Consider the following 23,486-nt stretch of genomic DNA (forward strand, 5'->3'; position numbering starts at 1 on the left):
GGACAGTCTCTTCAGTAAATGGTGCTGGGAGAAGTGGATATCCATATGCAGAAGAATGAAACTAGACCCTTCAGGATATACAAAAAATCAAATAAAAATGTATTAAAGACTGAAATGTAAGACTTGACAAATAAAATGACCAGAAGGAAGCACTGAAAAAATGCTTCAGAACATTGGCCTGGGCAAAGATTTTTTGGGTAAGACCTCAAAAGCACAGGCAACAAGAGCAAAAATAGATAAGTAGGATTACATCAAGCTAAAAAGTTTCCACATAGCAAAAGAAACAACCAACAAAGTGAAGAGACAATGTACCAAATGGAAGAAAATATGTGCAAGCCATTAATCTGACAAGGGATTAATAAACAGAATATATAAGCAACTCAACCCAATAGCAACAAAAATAAATCTTATTTTAAAATGAGCAAAAGATCTGAATAGACAATTCTCAATAAACGCATACAAATAGCCAACAGGTATGTTAAAAAATGTTCAACATCACTAATCATTAGGGAAATGCAAATCAAAACCACAATGAGATATCATCTTACTCCAGTTAAAATGGCTGTTACTCAAAAGACAGAAAATAACAGATGCTGGTGAGGATGTGGAGAAAAGGGAATGAATGCTCAGACACTGTTAGTGGGAATGTAAATTAGTACAACCACTGTGGAAAACAGTCCGGGAGTTCTTCAGTAAACTAAAAATAGAACTAACATATGACCCAGCAATCTCACTGCTAGATATATATCCAAAAGAAGGTAGATATGGAATCAACTTAAGTGCCCATCAATGGACAAATGGATAATGTGGTATATCTGCACAATGGGATATTATTCAGCCATAAAAAAGAATAAAATTCTTGTCCAGGTGTGGTGGCTCATGCCTTTGGGAGGCTGAGGTGGGAAGACTGCTTGAGATCAGGAGTTCGAGGCCAGCCTGGGCAACACGGCAAAACCCTGACTCTACAAAAAATATAAAAATTAGTCAGATGTGGTGGTGTGCACCTATGGTCCCAGCTAGCTGGCAGGCTGAGGTGGGAGGACTGCTTGAGCCTAGGAGGTCAAGGCTGCAGTGAGCCATGACCGTGCCACTGCACTCCACACCTTGAGTGACAGAGTGAGACCCTGTTTCAAAAAAAAAAAAAAAGAATAAAATTCTCTCATTTGCAGCAACATGGATAGAACTGGAAATTAAAGTGAAATAAGTCGGCTCAGCCCGGTGGCTCACTCCTGTAATCCCAGCACTTTGGGAGGCCAAGGAGGGTGGATCACAAGGTCAAGAGATCGAGATCATCCTGGCCAACATGGTGAAACCCCGCCTCTACTAAAAAATACAAAAATTAGCTGGGCGTGGTGGTGCATGCCTGTAGCGCCAGTTACTCAGGAGGCTGAGGAATGAGAACCACTTGAACCTGGAAGGCGGAGGTTGCAGTGAGCCAAGATCACGCCACTGCACTCCAGCCTGGAGACAGAGCAAGACTCCGTCTCAAAAAAAAAAAAAAAAAAAAAAAAGAAAGAAAGAAAAAAAGAAATAAGGCAGGCACAGACAAGACAAATATCACACATTTTCACTCACATGTAGGAGCAAAAAAATTGATCTCATGGAGGTAGTGAGTAAAATGGTGGTTACCAAAGGCTAAGAAAAGTAGGGGGAAGAGGGGAATGAAGAAAGGCTGGTTAATGGGTATAAAAATATAGTTGGAAGCCGGGCGCGGTGGCTCAAGTCTGTAATTCCAGCACTTTGGGAGGCCGAGGCGGGTGGATCACGAGGTCAGAAGATCGAGACCATCCTGGCGAACACGGTGAAACCCCGTCTCTACTAAAAATACAAAAAAATTAGCTGGGCGTGGTGGTGCGCGGCCTGTAGTCCCAGCTACTCGGAGGCTGAGGCAGGAGAATGGCGTGAACCCGGGAGGCGGAGCTTGCAGTGAGCCGAGATCGCGCCACTGCACTCCAGCCTGGGTGACAAAGCGAGACTCCATCTCAAAAAAATAAAAAAATAATAAAAATATAGTTGGAAAGAGAAGTTCTAGTGTTTGATAGCATAGTAGGGCAACTACAGTTCATAACAATTTATTGTATATTTCAAAAATAGCTAGAAGAGAACATTTTGAATGTTCCCAACCCAAAGAAATGATAAATATTTTGAGGTGATGGATAATCTGATTTAATTATTACACACAGTATGTGTGTATCAAAATATTACGTATACCCCATAAACATGTACAACTATTATGGATCAATTTTAAAAGCAGTCATACAGCCTGTTTCCATATTGAAGCACCTTGCACAGAAGGTACATTCAAGGCAGATGTCACAACATTCTGGCAGAAGGATCAGAAAAGCTTCTGGTCATATCAGAATTGATATGAATTGAAGTATGTTATCTAATATGTGTGTAAGATGCAGGATCATAACAGAATCCTAAGCTTAGAGTGCTACCCCAGTAGAGAATTAGATTCCTGGACTCGCCAAATTCTACTACCTTTGTTATGCAAGGGTTGAAATGCTGTACCATATAGCTAACCAATTTATGTATCTTAAAGACTACTAGTTTGAAAAGAAAGTTGAGATGTCCAATAGGCAATTAAAGCCACAGATTTCAATATTAGTAGCAAAACTGGAGCTGCAGATAAAAGTAGGAATTATCAGCATAAGAGTCCTTGTAGTTAAAACCATGTAAGTGAGGGAGAGGCCCAATAGAAAGAGTATAAAGTGGGTAACAAAATAATGATCTTAAGGAAGCCCACTGTTAAAGGTATAGGCAGAGGATGAGAAATTAGAGAAGGTGATTGAAAAACAAGAGTTAGAAGGAGGAGAACTGGGGGTATGTTATCAAAACCAAGGCAAGAGAATTCAAAAGGAGCATGGTCCATCTGGTCAAATAGTGTATCCTAGAGAAGTCCAGTAGAATAAGAAACTGCCAAGGATCAACAAGATTTGGCAAAATTGTGATGGAGACGAGACGAGATTCGGCAAAACTGTGATGGAGAAGAGAGGAGAAGACCATGAACACAGGCAGAAGGGATAAACTTTCATAAGACAAGTAATGTTTCTTTGGTGGCTGGAAAGAGGACAATGAGGATAGATGCAGATGTAGGCACATTAATAGGTCAGTTGACAGGATTATTGCATAATCACCCCTATTTTCTCTATGAAGTAGAAGATAACGGCACTTCACAGGGTAACTTGGACTGGGTATTTCCTCTCTTTAAGATCACAGATGCTGAAATAAAAGAATCTGATGAAAGCTACTGAATATAAATGGAATACAACTTCAACAAGCTTCCAACATCACATCTAAGTACCTACTGGCCCCCAAGGCCGGAGACAGCTTTTTTCTCTTATTCCATGCTCCAAGCAATAGCCAAACCCTCCTATCGTTCACACAATTCCATCATTCTCACTGATTCAACCATATCATTCTAGCAATTCTCTCTCTTCTGGGTAGTTTACATCAGCATAGAAAACATACGGTTACTTTTTTCCATTAAAACAACACAAAAAAATCAAACCTAACTTGACCCCACTTCCCTTCAAGTTACTCCTGACTTCTCTTCTTCCCTTTATAGCAAAACTTCTCAAAAGAGTTGTCTATTCTTGTTTCTTGTTTCTCTCTCTCTATTCTACGTTGAACCCATTTCAATCAGACCTTTGCTCCCACCACTCCATTCAAACTGCTTTCATTAAGGTCACTAATTACCTCCACATTACTAAAGCCAATCGTCAGTTCTCAGTGCTCATCTTATTTGACCTATCAGCATCTGTCACAATTCATCTGGAAACACTTTCTTCACGTGGCTTGTCAGACACCCTGGGATCCTTCTACCTCACTGCTCACTCCTTCTTGGCCTCCTTTGCTGGTCCCTCCTCTTGCCTCTAGGCTCCTAAGTTGGAGTGTCCCCATGCTTACTATTCCTTTTCTCCTCTATTGACTTGCATTTTTATAGCCACTAAGACTGCTATTTATACTTCCTGAATAGCCTCCTTGGCTGTTAGCAGTTACTTTGCAAAGCTATTAGCATATACCTGAGATTCTCACTTGCTCTCCTTTTTAAAAAACAACAGTGCTGATGAAGGCCTGAGGATGGCTTGGTGTACTGTTCCTTGCTGTTCGCCCCTACTCAGAAGTCTTCATAGCTTCTCTCAAGGTTCTGGTTCTAGTTCCAAAGGCCTGGATTTGCTAGAAGACTGACCTTCACGTGAGTAGGAGCACTACTCTACTATAGGAAATATCTCGGGCCACAGTGGCTCACGCCTGTAATCTCAGCATATTGGGAGGCCAGGGCAAGCAGATCACTTGAGGTCAAGAGTTTGAGACCAGCCTGGGCAACATAGTGAAACCCTGTCTCTACTAAAAATACAAAAATGAGCTGGGCGTGGTGGCATGTGTGTGTAATTCCAGCTACTTGGGAGGTTGAGGCACAAGAATCACTTGAACCCAGGAAGTGGAGGTTGCAATGAGCCAAGATCATGCCACTGCACTCCAGCCTGGGTGATGGAGTGAGACAATGTCTCAAAAAAAAAAAAAAAAAAAAAAAACCCAAAAACCCCGACACAAACAAATGAACAAAAACAAAACAAAACAAAACAACAAAACAAACAAAAGAAATATCTTGGATTATATAAGTCCTTGCCTAGAAAGATCACTAGCATGCTCATGTGTGTATTATTTTCCCATTTCTATCTTCCCATAGTGTTGTGATGTTGGAGATCAAATAAAAAATAATAAAAGAGGCTCCTCTCTCAGAATTCTCTTAGCACCAGAAGTAAAAACTGTTCTACATGTCTTTTTAAATGAGGAAACTAATAAGAGTCATACTTAAGAAGCCTTTCAACTGTGAGATATATAAGAAGCATTAGGTAAGGTCTTGCACCTTTTATGAGACTACCTAATCATATCTGCTTCACATTGTTTGATCACCATCTTTATAATCTACCTGAGAACATACGAACGCCTGAATTATTATTATTAAGTGAACTGAGTTTTTGTACCTACCTTATATTTTGAAGTATCCCAGTTGTGGACTATGCGTGCTGGGATGAGAAAGCTGTCATCCACGTGGCAGCTGCTGCAGTAATACCACCCACTGTAGTTGCACACCTTGGCCTTCCCATTGGAAAGACCTATGGATCGCTGGCAGCCTGTTCAAGGAAAAAGAAAGAATCTATGATTGCTGCTGTACTTTTAACACGACAGAACAAGGTTATAGAGCTCTAACATCATAGAACAAGGTTATATTTCATTTACCTCAAGGTAAATGAAAGTCTGCAACAAAAAAAGAAGTTACAGAGAATAGAGTTGTACAGTTGTGTCCTTTTCTTCCTAGTCTGACAGCCTGTCCCTTCACCTCCTAGGGTATTGCTGTAAGGGTCAAAAACTGGTCCCGTCTCTGGTTTCTTCTGATTCCATCTCTTCTGCATACAGCTGCCAGAGATCAGTCTTTCTACAACCCCACCTTTACCACCTCACTGCCCTGCTCAGAACTCCATTTCCACCAAGCACTTTGCTGAGGGCATCTCATACAGAATCTTGTTTAACCAGCACAACTTCTCTATGAGGAAGATATTATTGACTCTATTTTATAGATGAATAATCTAAGATTTTTATGAGGCTAAGTATCTTGTCTGAGTTCACCTAGCCAAAAAAAGCCAGAGTTTGGATTTGGCTCTAAATTTGATGCTAAAATAATCCCCAAAACTGATATGTAGCCTTCCTTTGCTTACTAAATCATCGTAAGGAATTTGGCCTCTGATTGGCTCCACCTCACCTTTCTAACTTTCCCTCCCACTACTGTCCAATGGGAATGTAATCACTTTATTCCAGTCAGAGAACTCTCCTCATTGTTCCCCAAATAAACACAGCGTGCTTACTCCACCCATCGTATATTAACACGTATTACTTCTCCTTACACAGCACCCTCTTCTCTGCTCTTTACTTCAACAAATCTTGCCCAAGACTACTGGTTGCCTACAATGTCCTTTTCAGATCCAAGAAAGTCCATGACTGTGAGCGCTGTCTTGGTACTCTCAGGAACCTGGGAATAATCACAGCCCTTCCAAAGGAAAGCCATTCGTTTTCTTTAGATAGGAAGAATTACCTTCTACTGAGTATGTAAATTCCATCACAATCATCCCCAAGGACAAAATCCCAGCAGATCCAGAACAGGTAATCAAGAATACACAAACAGCATCATTAATCTGACATTTCTGGTCTACAGTTTTCATTTTAGAAATCCTTCCATGTGGCCCATTTTATGGTTGGGTGCCAAGAACTACATGAATCAAAGAGATCTGACACTAAGCCTATTTCATGAAGTGGGGCAGAAATGAATTCCTCTTTCAATACTACTACAATTACTGCTACGACTACGACGACGACGACTACTACTACTGCTACTAATATAACGATCAGTGTTGTAACCCTTTTCCACTTTAAGGAGGTCAAACACATTTATTTAACAAACTACCAACCTAAGAAGATTCTGATTCACATGAGCTCCATGAATGAAACTATCACAAGACTCAACAGAACTTTCATTTTCATCACAAATACAATGGCATCAGTAATTAATCAGTTTCCCAGTGCATCCTCTAGAAACAGAATTAGATCTCATTGTTTTTAAATACATGAGAAATGGGAAGAAGATAAGTAAATATACCGGTATTAGGCTTCCAGAGCTTGATCCAGTTCCTTTCTAGAATGGCTATTTCTTTACTATTGAGCAGCAAAAAAATCATAATAAGCTCCTGTTCTTCAGACTGGCTGAGGAATGAGAAATGTGTGAAAGATGAGTTAGAACCAACAAACATGTAGCTCCTGACTGATAAAGAAGACCTTGCCACAGTCACAGGGCTGTGAATGTTGGAATGCTGTTCACTGCACTCACTGACTGCATTACTCATTTGGCATTTAGCACGTGCCTCTTTAAATTATCATGCCTTTTTATGGGCTTGTCCAACCAGCACCACGCTAGAATCTCCTCAGATTTTTTTTTTTTTTTTTTTGAGACAGAGTCTCACTCTGCTGTCCAAGCTGGAGCACAGTAGCACGATCTTGGCTCACTGCAACCTCCACCTCCCGGGTTCAAGTGATTCTCCTGCCTCAGCCTCCCTAGTAGCAGGGACTACAGGCACGCACCACCATGCCTGGCTAATTTTTGTATTTTCAGTAGAGATGGGGTTTCACCATGTTGGCCAGACTGGTCTTGAACTCCTGACTTCGTGATCCATCTGCCTCGGCCTCCCAAAGTGCTAGGATTACAGGCGTGAGCCACTGTGCCTGGCCCAGATCTATGTTTTTATCCTCAGCACTTAACACAGAGCTTTACGCATAGCAGACAATCAATAAATATTTATGTTAAAGGGATGATAAACTGAGTACTATCTGGCACATGTACACTCACATAAACTGTATATATAGAAATTTTAATTTTCCATAGTGATTCCAAAACTGATCCTCTTAACCTGATCACCTGCTTCTGAAAACAGCCTTTCATTAACATCCCTGTTAAAATATGTTGCCCATTCTAAGGACTATATATTATCCGTGTTCACATAGGAACTGTGGAACTGGCCAGGCACGGTAGCTCACACTTGTAATCCTACCACTTTGGGAGGCCGAGGCCAGTGGATTGCTTGAGCCCAGGAGTTTGAGACCAGCCTGGGCAACATGGTAAAACCCCGTCTCTACAAAAAAATTAGTTAGGTATGGTGGCATGGGCTTGTAATCCCAGCTATTGGGAGGCTGGGCTGGGAGGAGCACTTGAACCCAGGAGGTCAAGGCTGCTGTGAGCTGTGATCATGTCACTGTACTCCAGCCTGAGTGACAGAGGAAGGCCCTGTCTCAAAAGAAAAAAAAAATTAAAAAAAGAAAGAACAAACTGTGGAATAGAGTTCTGTGGAACTTAACATATCCTAGACAGTGGGATACTGTTTCTAAAAATCAGTAGACAAATTGACTGAACACTAAAATGACACTGAGTAGAATCCAATCTTTCCTAATGACTTAAAAGGTGATCATGATCTTGCAGAAATTCAGGATCATCATTATAGTTTAAATTCTCACCAAAGAACACTAAAAAAAAAAAAAAAAAAAAAAAAAAAAAAATTGGATATAACAGACATCAGTAAGCATTTGCTGGATATTTATATATTCCCTAGTAGGCACTACTGGGTTTATCTGTCTATAATTTTAATGAGCTTATTCTAATTTTCTGGATGCAACACACATAGGCAATGTTAACATACACAAACACGCATTTTAAGAAAGCCTATAGCCTAAGAATGTTCACATCAACCAAGCACACAGATCCAAAGCTCACCATGCTGGGGGATCAACTCAGTTAACTGAGTTAAACATCCTCGCAACTGTGCACAGGTCTCCAGGCTCATAAAAGACAGAGGGATGAGAGAACGTGGATAGAGTCCATTCAGGTTTTAGTTTAGACAAAAGCAGCAGCACATAAACACCTACCTTTAGTCCTTGGGTGTCTTTACTTTTTTTTTTTTTTTTTTTTTGAGACGGAGTCTCGCTCTGTCGCCCAGGCTGGGGTGCAGTGGCCAGATCTCAGCTCACTGCAAGCTCCGCCTCCCGGGTTCACGCCATTCTCCTGCCTCAGCCTCCCGAGTAGCTGGGACTACAGGCGCCCGCCACCTCGCCCGGCTAGTTTTTTGTATTTTTTAGTAGAGACGGGGTTTCACCGTGTTAGCCAGGATGGTCTCGATCTCCTGACCTCGTGATCCGCCCGTCTCGGCCTCCCAAAGTGCTGGGATTACAGGCGTGAGCCACCGCGCCCGGCCTGGTGTCTTTACTTTTATACCTTATTTAGAACCAGGCTATCCTACTCTTGGTGCTGAAATCACCCTAATGACCCAGAAGTAGGTATGAACCTGTCTGCATGCTTAAAACTACTTTAGGCACATGGTATACAGACCATCACTAGTCTAAAGGCAGGAAACCTGAGTCTGTTCTTGCCTAAGCACCACTGTGACCCTCCCCATGAAATTCTCTAGGCCTTGCTTCCTCACCACAAAATAAACTTGTTAGCTTTAATTGGTGAGTTGCCAAATTTGAGTGAGCAATGGAATTTTCTGGAGATGTTTGTGAGGAATGTGGACCCTTCTTCCCACTGAGATGATTTTGACTCTGTAGATCTTGGGTAGGGACCAAAAATCTGCATTTCTAATGAGCATCCTCTCCCCTCCCATCCTATCCCCAACTCACACCCGGGACTTTGATGGCTAAAAGCTGAGGATTGCTCCCTGATTTCTAGGTGACCTCCAAGGTCCCTCAAGCTCTAAAATTCTGCTTCTATTCAACAAAAGTGCAGAGGGTATGCAGACTGCTCAGTGAAAAGCTCAGAATTTGTCACACAGTTTACACTCTAGGCTTCAAAAAAATCAATACTTTAGGTGCTTAGTCAATTTCTAAAAAACTGTCTATGTAGAAACAACCTGACTTCATTTTGCCAGTGTTTTTCCAGAGCATTCTTGTCTCCACTGGGAGTATCCTATTCACTTTAAAAAGAATGAAAACTTTTAACCCCCAAATCCAAAGTATTTGTATTTGAAAGAACACAGAATGGTTGGAAAAGAAGATTAGAGGCTAGTTAGTGGCCTGATGTAGATTCATTTTCTAAAAAACAACACATGTCATTTATTTGAAGAAGGAAACACGAGTTTTTTCAATTAACTGCGAGATTTCCTTTACCATCACAGTAGCAAATCATGGACTAAGAATGTCTAAAACAATTCCCCATAAAAATATACAATCTGGGATTTTACTTTATCATTGTGGGGTTTTTAACAGAGGAAAATTTTTTCTTAATAATCACTGTTACAAAAAACCATTTTTTTAGAGGGTGCCAAAGCTGGACTCTGAAAAGCGACATTATGGGGAGAAAAATAGAGCTGTAAAGTAGAGACAAAAAGTAATTAATTGAAATAACTAATTAGGACTTATTTACATATTATATTTTTACATACTTTCAAACAGACTTTTCAGCAATGTTTCTAAATTAAAGGGCATTTGTAGTAAAGAACACTCCATATGTTGGATCAAAGCAAATACATTCTTCCCAGACTCTTTTTGAAACTTTTCAGAGTGTATTCAATTCATAGGAACAAAAAACTATCTCACCAGAGAACCCACTGGCCTTTTTTTTAATTATTGCTTCCCACTCCACTTCAAATCTTTAATGAACACATGCTCTGAAGAGCTTAGCCTCCCCTCTGATACACTCTTGGAAACAAATGTCACCATTTAACCAAAATCCTATTTGCTGCATGTACAGTCCATTTCCCAAATGGCCTTTCACTAAACACACCAAAAAGAATCTGTTGCTGAGGATTGTGGAAAACTTTGGCATACTTCTCCGCAAAAGCACAATCTTTCTTCTAACAAGTGTACCTAGTTAGCTCAACTGGCTGCAGTTGTTGTTACTGAAGCTGCGATCTTGAGGAAGAGCCAGCCACCTTCCCTCTACTTTATGACTATTATCTTCAGTTCTCCTTTCCCTGACCAGCAGTCGGAAAACTCATGGGCATAAGAGGGAAGAACAAGAAAGCCATGGCTGGATCCAAGTGAATCTCTCTCACTAAGGAAGGACCTCATACAGTGCTAAGTGTGGTCAGTTATGCCACTCACTTTCCATCTCTTAAAGTAAGCTTTTACCTAATTCAGTAAGGTAAATCCAGTCTTTTGCATTTAGAAGGCAGAAATGCTCTAGGAAAAGAACAAGGGCAAATAGAAAAGAAGAGAAGGTGCCTTTGTAAAAGGAAGGAAAAGAGATAAAGAGGGCGAGAGGACACATTGTCGTTTTCTCTGTAAAAATAGAAAAAAAAAAAAAAAAAACCCAAAAAAACTGGCGAGTTTCACATCTTCTTTTACTTTATGCACCAAGTAGGGAGAGATGTCCACAGGAGTGAGCAACGAGACTTTCCTGTCCCTCCTTCCATCCCTCCATTTTCCTGGCTGGGGACAGTGAGCTGCAGTAAGCACTGTGTAAAATATTGCTTAAAGGCCTATACGTTAATCATATGCTCTTTAGACCAGATTTCCCAAAATGAAGAAAAATAGACATGCAGGTTCAAGGAGTTGCTATTTTGCAAGAATTAGGGGTTAAAGTCATAAAGAACTTAGCTTTCCTAGCTTAGAGTCTCTAACAATTGCCTCACTAAGTAGTCAAATTTTGAACCTATAGTTTAAAAAATAAGGTATTACATTTGGTATACAATTCAAAGTCCTCCCTGGGATTAGCACAAAGTTGGGCATAAAGAAAGGATTATTTGACACAGGGCACAAGCAATTTTTGCAATGTAGCTTTGAGGTCCATTAAAAGAAGCAGAGGCAAAGCAAACCTGAGCCCCAGACTTGCATCCTCCACTGTCAGAGGGAACAGAGATAAAGTTTGAGACTGACCACACACACATATGTACTCTGAAGTTAACATGGGGAAACTGAGGCTACAGAATTCTATGTAACTGTAGAGTGGAAAGGGCATAAAGAGTGGGGGCCATTGAGAAACATCTACTCAAAAACCAGTGATCCAAAACTTTTTGCATCCCAAGCATCCAAGTTATTTTGTCTTTGGGACAAGGTGGTGATCCATAAAGTAGGAGCTATCTATTTAGTCATAAATCAATTAAGACATTAAACATTTGGATGGAGAATCAGGCACATGCCATTAAGTATGCATTCTGTCAGTTACAAAGCAAATAGTATCTACAGCATCTCAAATAAAACTAAAGGAACAATAGGGGAAATCCGGAAAAAAATCAATTGTGTGCCTCGTGTAATTGCTAATGTGGATAGCATGACACACAGCTGACAGTCTTTGGGTTGAGTTCATGGACTTTAGACTGCAACACTTCAAAATTATTTTCTCCATAAGGCTTTAAGTCCCTTCATAGTGAATTCTCTTCCCAGGGGACGAAAACTTCACAGTTGGGAGGAAATACACATGCTCAAATACAATCCCGAAATCTACTGATGGTTGTTTCCAAAGCTACACAAAAGTTCATTTCTGTTCATCAGAATTTTTTTTTTTCTGATGGGCTTCGTTTTATGTTCATCTACAAATTTTTTTTTTTTTTTTTGAGACCGAGTCTTGCTCTGTCACCTAGGCTGGAGGGCAGTGGCGTGATCTCAGCTCACTGCAACCTCTGCCTGCCAGGTTCAAGCGATTCTCCTGCCTCAGTCTCCCGAGTAGTTGGGATTACAGGCATGCGCCACCACGCCTGGCTAATTTTTTGTATTTTTTTAAGTAGAGACAGGGTTTCACTATGTTGGCCAGGCTGGTCTCGAACTCCTGACCTCAGGTGATCCACCCACCTCAGCCTCCCAAAGTGCTGGGATTACAGGCGTGAGCTACCGCGTCCAGCTTCATCTACAAATTTTATAGCAGTGAGAGATTATATATGAGAAATTGTCATTCCTTGTTGGCTGAAACTGACTCATAAAGTTCCACTGCACAAGTCGGGTGTGGTGGCTCATGCCTATAATCCTTTGGGAGGCCGAGGTGGACGGATCTCTTGAGGTTAGGAATTTGAGACCAGCCTGGCCAACATGGTGAAACCCCTAGTAAAAACAGCATGGTGAAACCCCTACTAAAAACACAAAAATTAGCTGGGCATGATGGTACACGCCTGTAATCCCTGCCTCTCCTGGGGCAGTAGAATTGCTTGAACCTGGGAGGCAGGGGCTGCAGTGAGCTGAGATTGTGCTTCTGTACTCCAGCCTTGGCCACAAAGCAAGACTCTGTCTGGGAAAAAAAAAAAAAAAAAGTTCCACTGCACAGAGAGCTGACACATGTTAAAAAGCATGTTCCTACCATGGGTGACACACATTTAGGTTAACTTCAGCTGGTACTTGTAGAATGGACTGCTGCTATAGCTAGGACAGCTCTGTCCTTAAGAATCTCAGAGAAGTAAGTAACCCCTCCTGGACACAATGAATGTACCTAACCAAAGAATTTCCAGCCGGGCACTGGTGGCTCACACCTGTAATCCCAGTACTTTGGGAGACCAAGCTGGGAGAACTGCTTGTGGCCAGGACTTCGAGGTTATAGAGAGCTATGATCGTACCACTGCACTCCAGCTTGGGCGACAGAGTGAGGCCCTATCTCTATAAAAAAGTTTCTAAAAATTAGCCAGGTGTGGTGGTCTGCACCTGCAATCCCAGCTGCTTTGGAGGCTGAGGCAGGAGAATACCTTGAGCCCAGGAGTTCGAGGGTTCAATGAGCTATTACTGCACCACTGCACACCAACCTAAGTGACAGAGTGAGACCCTGTCTCTAAAAACCCTGTCAACACAATGATATGGCAAATATTATGTTTGTAAAGTATTAGTACTGTGCTGAGACACAGTGAATGTTCAATACACATTATACCTAGAGAGACAGACAAGAACAGACAGATGCATGAAACAGAGATTAAAACCAACAGACATAAACCATCCAAGACAGAGGCCATCGATGAAGTATAATCATGTATTACTAGAGTATACTTGCAGAACTAAAGCAACCAAAAAAATAAAATCAATTCAGATTAGAAACTCCAATCTGAATACTAATTGGTTTAAAATGTAAAGTAATTACATAAGCTGTTAAGAGTTATTTGGGTTTTCCCCCTCTGAATATTTAAATAGCTAAGTCAGCTTTGACACGTAGGACCTATGTTGTGTTAACAGTGCTAGAGGTACTATATGTAAGTAAGAAATGAAGTGAAAATCACATGTCAAGTAATTACTGCTGACTGAAAATATAAACTTGCTAAACTCTACAATGTTTATTTAATCTCATGGAATGTTGTTATTAAGATTATAAATCGTGTGAAACAAATTAATAAATACCAAGTAGATTCCAACTCAAGTTGAGAAGTGTCAAGATTTATTGGTCTTTCAGGTAAACAATGATTGAGAACCTAAAGTCAATATTTAGTCAAAATTTATCTTGAAAGGCAATAAATCTTGATTTTTGCTAAAGCACGTAAGTAAATATGTACACCATTTTAGAGAATCTGACTGCTTTCTATCTATGAAATATCCACCCCAAAAGTTGTAAATATAATGATCTGTAACACAGATTTTCACTTCCCAAGACATGACTTGAGTTGTTGAGTTACTTTTAATTTTTCTTAGGATAAGATGCTTCAATAGTGCTTTTATTGGTGTCAGGTAAGTTTAATATTAATAATAAAATCTTACAAATTCAGCTTCTAGTTTATTGAAATCAGTCTAAACTTAGTATTTTTTCATCCAGTTTTTCCCTAACAGTCTATGACTAGACTTTCTCATTTATTTCTGTGTTCTTTCCCCGAAGTCTTTCAAGAAAATGGTAAGCAATTTAAAAATAAAAATAAAGAAATAAGCAAATGGATAAACACTTACATTATAAGCAAACATCTTATGTAAGACAGGCTTACTATAAGCCAGGCACTGTCATAACTAACTTACATATACACAAATGAACATATGTAAATATATGTGTATGTCTATATTCATTTAATCCTCATACCAATTATATGAGGTAGGTATTATGCCCATTTTACAGAATAAGAAACTGAGGCAGAAGGTGAAAAAGTAATTCTGTCCACAGTTGTACAGCTGCTTAAAAGGCAGAGCCTAATAAAAGTGGCAATGTGGCATTTTATGACTAACACCAATCAACTATAAAGGTGAATTTCCAAGTAGTAATCTTCCTTTGTAAGACATTATAAAAACTGTCCCCTGCAGATGACAAAACAACAAGGAAAAAAATATGAATCAATTTACATAAAAGAACATAATTTAGCTCATCAATGAATATAGCCTGGGACCTCACAGGCATTAGCATCACCTCTGAAGATGAAGGGTGAGGGGAAGAAGAATACAAATCTATAAACTAAACAGCAGAAGGTAAGAAACGAGGAAAGGAGGAAGCAATCACTGTTAGTTGTGAAGATCGAGGAAGGCTGTGTAGACATAGGGGCATTTCAGCTGGGTCTTGAAGAAGAGAGGAGATTCATTCATAAAGGCTCAAGTCAGAAAAATGGGAGCATCTTTGGAAACACTGGATATTCTAGTTGTCTGAGGCTTATACATAGAGGAGTATGAAGAAAAGAGCTTGGAATGATAAAGTGAAGCTAGAACATAAGAATCCTGAGTGCTCAGAGTGAGGGGTCCTAATTAATAAGATATAGCACTTTGGGAGGCTAAGGCAGGTGGATCATGAGGTCAGGAGTTTGAGACCAGCCTGGCCAACATGGTGATGTGAAAAATACAAAAAAAAAAAAAAAAAAAAAGTGCCGGGCGCGGTGGCTCACGCCTGTAATCCCAGCACTTTGGGAGGCCGAGGCGGGCGGATCACAAGGTCAGGAGTTCGAGACCACGGTGAAACCCCGTCTCTACTAAAAATACAAAAAAAAAAAATTAGCCGGGCGCAGTGGCGGGCGCCTGTAGTCCCAGCTACTCGGGAGGCTGAGGCAGGAGAATGGCAGGAACCCGGGAGGCGGAGCTTGCAGTGAGCCGAGATCGCGCCACTGCACTCCAGCCAGGGGAACAGAGCGAGACTCCGTCTCAAAAAAAAAAAAAAAAAAAAAAAAAAAAAAAAATTTAGCCGGGCATGGTGGCGGGTGCCTGTAGTCCCAGCTGCTCAGGAGGCTGAGGCAGGAGAATGGCGTGAACCCGGGAGGTAGAGCTTGCAGTGAGCCAGGATCATGCAATTGCACTCCGGCCAGGGCAACAGTATGAGACTACATCTCAAAAATAAAAATAAAAAAAGACATAGGAACAACCAGAGTTTGAAGCAGAGTAGCAATGTAAACTTATAAAAAAAAAAAGTCAGGAAACAACAGGTGCTGGACAGGATGTGGAGAAATAGGAACACTTTTACACTGTTGGTGGGACTGTAAATTGGTTCAACCATTGTGGAAAACAGTATGGCGATTCCTCAAGGATCTAGAACTAGAAATACCATTTGACCCAGCCATCCCATTACTGGGTATATACCCAAAGGATTATAAATCATGCTGCTATAAAGACACATGCACACGTATGTTTATTGCGGCACTATTCCCAATAGCAAAGACTTGGAATCAAGCCAAATGTCCATCACTGACAGACTGGATTAAGAAAATATGGCACATATACACCATGGAATACTATGCAGCCATAAAAAAGGATGAGTTCATGTCCTTTGTAGGGACATGGATGCAGCTGGAAACCATCATTCTCAGCAAACTATCGCAAGAACAGAAAACCAAACACTGCATGTTCTCACTCATAGATGGGAATTGATCAATGAGATCACTTGGACTCTGGAAGGGGAACATCACACACTGGGGCCTATGATGGGGACGGGGGAGTGGGGAGGGATGCCATTGGGAGTTATACCTGATGTAAATGACGAGTTGGTGGGTGCTGATGAGTTGATGGGTGCAGCACACCAACATGGCACAAGTATACATATGTAACAAACCTGCACGTTGTGCACACGTACCCTAGAACTTAAAGTATAATAAAATAAATAAATAAATAAATAAATAAATAAATAAATAAATAAATAAAAAATTTGGAGAAAAGGTTTTACTCTGTCACCCAGCCTGGAGTACAGTAGTGCAATCATGGTTCATTGCAGCCTCAACCTCCTGGGCTCAAGTGATCCTCCCACCTCAGCCTCCTAGGTAACAAAGGTTACAGGTGCATTCCACCACGCCTGGCTGATTTAAATTTTTTTTTTTGCAGAGACCCACGGGTCTTGCTATACTGCACAAGGATGGTGTTGAACTCCTTTCCTCAAGCTATCCTCCCGCCCTGGCCTCCCAAAGTGTTGGAATTACAGGCATGTGCTACCATGACCAGCTGCAATGTACGCTTTGAAAAGATTAATTAGCAAGAAAAGCTGGAAGGGGAGGAACTAGTTAAGTTACTGCACCAGTTTGAGCTTGATTAGGTGGTGGTCTTGGAAACAGGAAGAGAGAAAGAGAAGGAGATAGCATGGGGACAAACTGCAGATGATCTGGCAACTGACCGATGCTGGGGGCACGCGAAGGGACTGTTAAAGAGGCTCATGATGTTTCAAGCCTGTGACTCCTGTGAGAAATCCATCAATTAAAAGGAGCAGATGGTTTGGGGGAGAAAATGCTATTTGAAGCATTTAATAAAAAAAAAAAGTTCGAAAAATTTGAGCTACCAGATCTACTGATGCCTAAATCTCAGGTGATTGAGAATAATTCCCCTTATTGTATAAATCAGTTTGAACTGTATATTCTATTAGTTGTTACCGAAAGCATTTGATATACCTGATATCACATGATGGTTGGTGAAGGTCCTGTTTTTATAACCTACTATTTTTACTTAAATTTACCTAAGATGCAGAGGTCTCAGATTATAAAATATTATGTGGTGGCTGGGCGCGGTGGCTCACACCTGTAATCCCAGCACTTTGGGAGGCTAAGGAGGGTGGATCATGAGGTCAGGAGTTCAAGACCAGCCTGGCCAACATGGCGAAACCTCATCTCTACTAAAAAATACTAAAAATTAGCCAGGGGTGGTGGCGGGAGCCTGTAATCCCAGCTATTTGGGAGGCTGAGACAGAAGAATTGCTTGAACCCAGGAGACGGAGGTTGCAGTAAGCCAAGAATGCACCACTGCACTCCAGCCTAGGCGACAGAGCAAGACTCTGTCTCAAAAAACAAAACAACGCCTGTAATTCCAGCACTTTGGGAGGCCGAGGCAGGCGGATCACAAGGTCAGGAGATGGAGACCATCCTGGTTAACACGGTGAAACCCCATCTCTACTAAAAATACAAAAAATTAGCGGGCATGGTGGCGGGCGCCTGTAGTCCCAGCTACTCGGTAGGCTGAGGCAGGAGGATGGCATGAACCTGGGAGGCTGAGATTGCAGTGAGCCGAGATTGCGCCACTGCACTCCAGCCTGGGCGATGACAACAACAACAACAACAATGACAACAAAAATTATGTGGTAGAAATAATCAACATCTATTTCAGCGGAAGACATTTATTAATTTACAAAGAAGTGAGAAAAAGCTGGATGAAGAAAAGAAGACATCATTGGTAGGCCTTGACCTTTGGTAGCACAGTGGTTCTCAACCAGGGGAGATTGCTGTCCCAACAGGGGATATTTGTAATGTCCGCAGACATTTTTGGTAGGGTGGGTGGGTGAGCTACTGGTATCTTATGGATGAAGGCAAGGAACACTGCTAACTATCCTACAATGCACAAGACATCCCTCCACAACAAAGAAATATCTGGCCTAAAATGTCAATAGTGCCACTGTTGGAAAAACCCTATGACAACAGAAAGACAACAGGGCAAAATAAGAGATCAGTATGCTGACCCTACTCACTCATTTTTCTCTGCCAGCAATGGATATACCATTTATTACAGGGAGGAGGAAAAGCCCTTTCACCAGTTCTACTTTCTTACCTTAAAAAATGATTTATGCTGGTAGGTTAAATAGTGCCATGAAAAAGAGGCACCATCATCCACTAGACTACCTGCTAGTAACATCTGCTCCAAGCTTGGCTCTTTTCTTCACAAATTAATTTTGGTGAAACACTGCTCAACAAGAACTGTTACTCGAAAAACAAGTGCATAATCAGGGCTTGGTTGAGCTGATTTCAGACATGAAAGCTGCTAGTGGTGGATGGAAAGAATGCTTCTTGTCACAGTTGATCTCCCTCTTTCTCTATCAGTTCTATCTTCAACATGGGGCTACCAGGATTCTCTATATATTCTCCTGCAATCCCAGATAGGGAATGAAGGTCAACCTCACAATCCTTGAAACAAGACAAATGCTGGGCTGGGCTACTTGGAGTACTGAGAGCTTCAGAGGAAGATGTCTAATTAAATAAACTGTCTTGACTGGGTGTGGTGGCTCACGCCTGTAATCCCAGCACTTTGGGAGGCCGAGGTGGGCAGACCACCTCAAGTCCAGAGTTCAACAGCAGCCTGGCCAACATGATGAAACCCCATGTCTACTAAAAATACAAAAATTAGCCAGGCATGGTGGCACCCACCTATAATCCTAGCTACTCAGGAGGCTGAGGCAGGAAAATCATTTGAGCCCATGAGGTAGAGACTGCAGTGAGCTGAGATTGCACCACTGCACTTCAGCCTGGGCAACAGAGTGAGACTCTATCTCAAAAAATAAGGCCGGGCGCGGTGGCTCAAGCCTGTAATCCCAGCACTTTGGGAGGCCGAGGCGGGTGGATCATGAGGTCAGGAGATCGAGACTATCCTGGCTAACATGGTGAAACCCCGTCTCTACTAAAAATACAAAAAAAAACTAGCCGGGCGTGGTGGCGGGCGCCTGTAGTCTCAGCTACTTGGGAGGCTGAGGCGGGAGAATGGCATGAACCCGGGAGGCGGAGCTTGCAGTGAGCCGAGATCACGCCACTGCACTCCAGCCTGGGAGACACAGCGAGACTCCGTCTCAAAAAAAAAAAAAAAAAAAAAAAAAAAAAAATAATAATAATAATAAAAAAATAAAATAAAATAAAATAAATAAACTATCTTACTGGAATGTTTCTCTGAACCAACGCCAAGCCATATTAGAACCCAAAACAAAAGGAGAAATCAGGAATTCTCATCCTGTCTCTAGTTAAGCTTTTATATTTTGTTCATCATGGACTTTTTACATTAATTTTTATTTTTAAAGAATATCATATTAGGCCAGGTGCGGTGGCTCACGCCTGTAATCCCAGCACTTTGGGAGGCCGAGATGGGTGGATCACGAGGTCAGGAGATTGAGACCATCCTGGCTAACATGGTGAAACCCATCTCTACTAAAAATACAAAAAAATTAGCCGGGCGTGGTGGCGGGCGCCTGTAGTCCCAGCTACTTGGGAGGCTGAGGCAGGAGAATGGTGTGAACCCAGGAGGCGGAGCTTGCAGTGAGCTGAGATCACGCCACTACACTCCAGCCTGGGCGACAAAGTGAGACCCCGTCTCAAAAAAAAGAATATCATATCAACATATTTTTAAAATCTTGATTACTAAGAGTTTTTCGGTACTTCCTTAAATTCTGTACTCAAAGTACATGCCTCGCTTGCCTTACCCTAGTCCCAGTCCTGTTCTGAACACTTTTGCCTCAGAGAGAATCCAATGTATGCTGCACTTAACATTTTCTACAGTGATTTCCCCTGGTATTTAGCATTATATTAAACCACCACTCTTTTTATGATTCCCCAGTTACATCTCTCTTTTATGATTGCTTCAAAAGGCCAAGAACCTCCTATTGGCTTAGAGGTTCAGATTATTTTTGGGGGTTACCTGAAAAGCAACCTGTCTTTTCTTACTGTTTCTGGAACTTATATTTTCTCCCAGCTTGGATTTAGAAGTCGCTTCCTACATCAGTCTCCTCCACTCTGTAGCTTCTATCACATACAGTGTCCTACCAGGGTCCCTTCTGACTTCTCTTTCACGCCACTCCCCATTCCTAATGCCTGTTTCTCTTTCCTCATATTTTACAAGAATCTCATCTCTTTGAACTTTACAGTATCCTTAAAACAAAACCTGTCCTCTTCTTTGCTAAAACCTCCTAAAAAACCCTGACGGCATTTCTTAGAGTAATTCTACTTGAGCCATTTTGGTAATGATAACAATTTGATAAAATTAAAGTCATGAGAGTGGATCTGAGTAGTGCTAGGAACAGTCTCAAAGTGAAAAAGATTACTTTCATCAGCTTCCTTTAAATCCACGCTTGAATTTCTTCATTTTTACCCCAACCAAATTCTTTATGTTGTACCAGGTTTAGGAACTGTCTTGGTCTATTTTCCCTTCCTTTATTCTTTTCCTTTTTGTCTTCTTTCCAGGCTTTTCTGTCTCCTTAGAAGCACATGTTTGTGAACACCTCCAAAGCTAATCTTTTAACTATATGTTTAGTATTTGCAGATAAGCTATTTGTATCAGGTTATTTAGACTTAGTAGGCAAGACACAAGCGGAAAACTCCTATTATCTGGAACTCCTGCTTCTGGGGAATTCCCCAGAGTGATAGTCCTAGCTTCTCTCCCCGTCCCTTATCCAACTCTCCTCACAGATGGAGAAATTAGGTATCTGACTGCCAAGTTAAGAAGAAGGACCCTTGGCCTTCAGGAAGCGGGTTTCTGTCTGCTGTGGTAAGAGGACATCATGCCCTTCAGGAAGCAGGTTTCTGTGTGATGTGATAAGAGGACATCATGGCCTTCAGGAAGCAGGTTTCTGTCTGCTGTGGTAAGAGGACATCATGCCCTTCAGGACTCCAGCTGTGGCCAGGTGAGTAAGTCCATCTAATTTAGGGGTCCACTCTACAAAATAAATGTGATCTATAAGCAATATATGTGATATTTTAATCCCCATCTTCCTGTCTCTTGGCATAAGAAAGAAGAGGTATTATTCATTTATTAACCTGTAAAACTCCTGCAAGGATGGTGGCTCACACAGACAGCATCTAATAATGGGAGTAGAGAGGAAAGGGAAAGGCACTCAGACGCCATGTCGGTGGGTGACATTATTGAGAGACGAAGATCACACAGGAAAGTTGGGCTAAAGGGGCTGCCTGGAAACCTTTACCATTATCAGGAACCTTTTACTCAAGTTAAAACTCCCTATCCTAACAATGGATGAGAAATGTCATTTTCCCAAAGGTTTTCTATCCATTATTAGGCCATAGTAAGACTTCTCTTTATCTAAGAGATCGTTTGGGAAGCCTCCCTGTAGTTTCTGGGGGAAAAAATTGCAGTGATGTACTAATTACTGAATTAGGATATGTCACTTTTGGTTCAACTGATATTTTGTAACATTTGAATTGTACATAGTCAAGACAGTTTAATCTTCCCTCAAAATAGAGTGTTGAAGAGGCTGACCCACAAGACTGTGAAAAGGTTGGCTCGGGGCCATATAATAAATCAGTGGCAGGACTATAAACAGAAGACCGAGCTCTTGTGCTCCTAATTTATTACTTATCCCACTGAGTGTGGATGCCTCCCAGCCACTACATCATGTGTGTCTATTATTTTGTCTGGTCTGGGGCTCAAGAAAAACATCTTTATTGATGAAGATGGAGAAGGAGACCAAGACTCAAACTAAGTCAATCCTCTGTGTCAGAGGTACAAGTCTGCTGATTTAAAAGGGAGCAATTTCAGCAAAGTTTTTGGTTCAGCCCTACATTATTTAATTCCTTCATAGAAAAAATATGGGTAAGACACAATCCTTGGTACACTGGTATATACCTGGTTAGAATGTGATTTTTCAATCTTTTGGAAATTGATACAAACCCATATGTCTTAGGTTTTAGAATCCTAGTTTCCTTCTGGAAGTGGTATATGGTAAGTACTACATTTTTTTTTTTTTTTTTTTTTGCAGTTAAAGGTAATAAATAAAATCAATTTTGTGGTTCCTTTTATATCCATTTAAGAAAGAAACACCCTCTATTTTTAGCCAAGATTTAAGAGTGATATCTGGGTTAGATAGTGGAGATCACAGAGTCACTAAGTGTGCCTGCCCATCATCCCACCACTCTGAGTTGGGGCTCTGAGAGGGCTGCAGACAGGCTGAGCAGTCCAGAGCTGGTCAGTTTCTTGTCTGCTTGGTCCCAGAAGCAGCCAAAAAGATATCACCAGAAATCTCCCTTCCCCAGGTGGATGCTGTCAGTGTTGGAATAGCTGACTGGAAATGAGGAAACAGGGCAAGTAGGCCAAAGCTTCCTCATTCTCTGGGGAGGAATCACATCCATCATTCATCCTCCTTTCATCCAGGTTCCATTTTTGCTGTGGAAATGTCCATTCAATGTCCTGGACTATTGTATAACAATCTGTCTAGTCTTTGTCCCTGATCTCTGGCAGGGAGCTTCTAAAGCCCTTGGAATTTCCCCAAGTGGTATGAATATCTTTGGTATTCACGAGCCCCTAAAATCACACCTGAGTTTCTGCTAACAATGAGTCATAGTGGACCACTAAATAGCTTCAGAATGGGGGGTGGTCAACAGAAAGACCAACCCATGCAATTAGAGGGTTGGGACTTTGAGCCAGCCTGACCTCCAGGAAGGGGAAGGGGGCTAGATATTAAGTTCACTTGCATGGCCAATGATTCAATCCATCATGCCTACATAATGAAGCCCCAGTAAAAACTTAGGACACTGAAGCTCAGAGGAGCTTCCTCATTGAGGATCGTATCAATTTGATGGGAAGGTGATGCAGCCCGATTCCACAGAGAGAGGGCACAGAAGCGGTGCATTTATGGCCCTCCCACACCTTACCTTCTGAGTCTCTTAATTTGGCTGTTTCTGGGTTTTATCCTTTATAATAAAACTGCAATTGTATGTATAGCATTTTCCTGAGTTCTGTGAATTGTTCTTACAAATTATCAAACCTGAGGAGGGGTAGGAACCCTCAGATTTGTAGCCAGTCAGTCCCTGTGCAGGTGTCCTGGGAACCCCTGAACTTGCGCTGGCATCTGAAGTGGGAGCAGTCTTGTGGAGGGCTGAGCCTTTAATTTGCCAGGTCTG

The 23,486-nt window shown here is 41.5% G+C and overlaps 1 protein-coding gene across 6 annotated transcripts in view; it reads right to left on the bottom strand.

The window, feature by feature from the left end:
* Positions 1–23,486, bottom strand: part of LOC105468002 (pleckstrin homology domain containing M3) — a 211,206-nt gene that overhangs the window by 119,769 nt on the left and 67,951 nt on the right. For all 6 annotated transcript variants that reach the window (XM_011717876.3, XM_011717878.3, XM_071073316.1 and 3 more), the window contains one exon: positions 4,999–5,144. In XM_011717876.3, coding sequence (XP_011716178.2) covers positions 4,999–5,144 — 146 coding nt within the window. The remainder of the gene's footprint in view (positions 1–4,998; positions 5,145–23,486) is intronic.

Source organism: Macaca nemestrina, chromosome 11 (genome assembly GCF_043159975.1).
Source record: "Macaca nemestrina isolate mMacNem1 chromosome 11, mMacNem.hap1, whole genome shotgun sequence".
Lineage (NCBI taxonomy): Eukaryota > Metazoa > Chordata > Mammalia > Primates > Cercopithecidae > Macaca > Macaca nemestrina.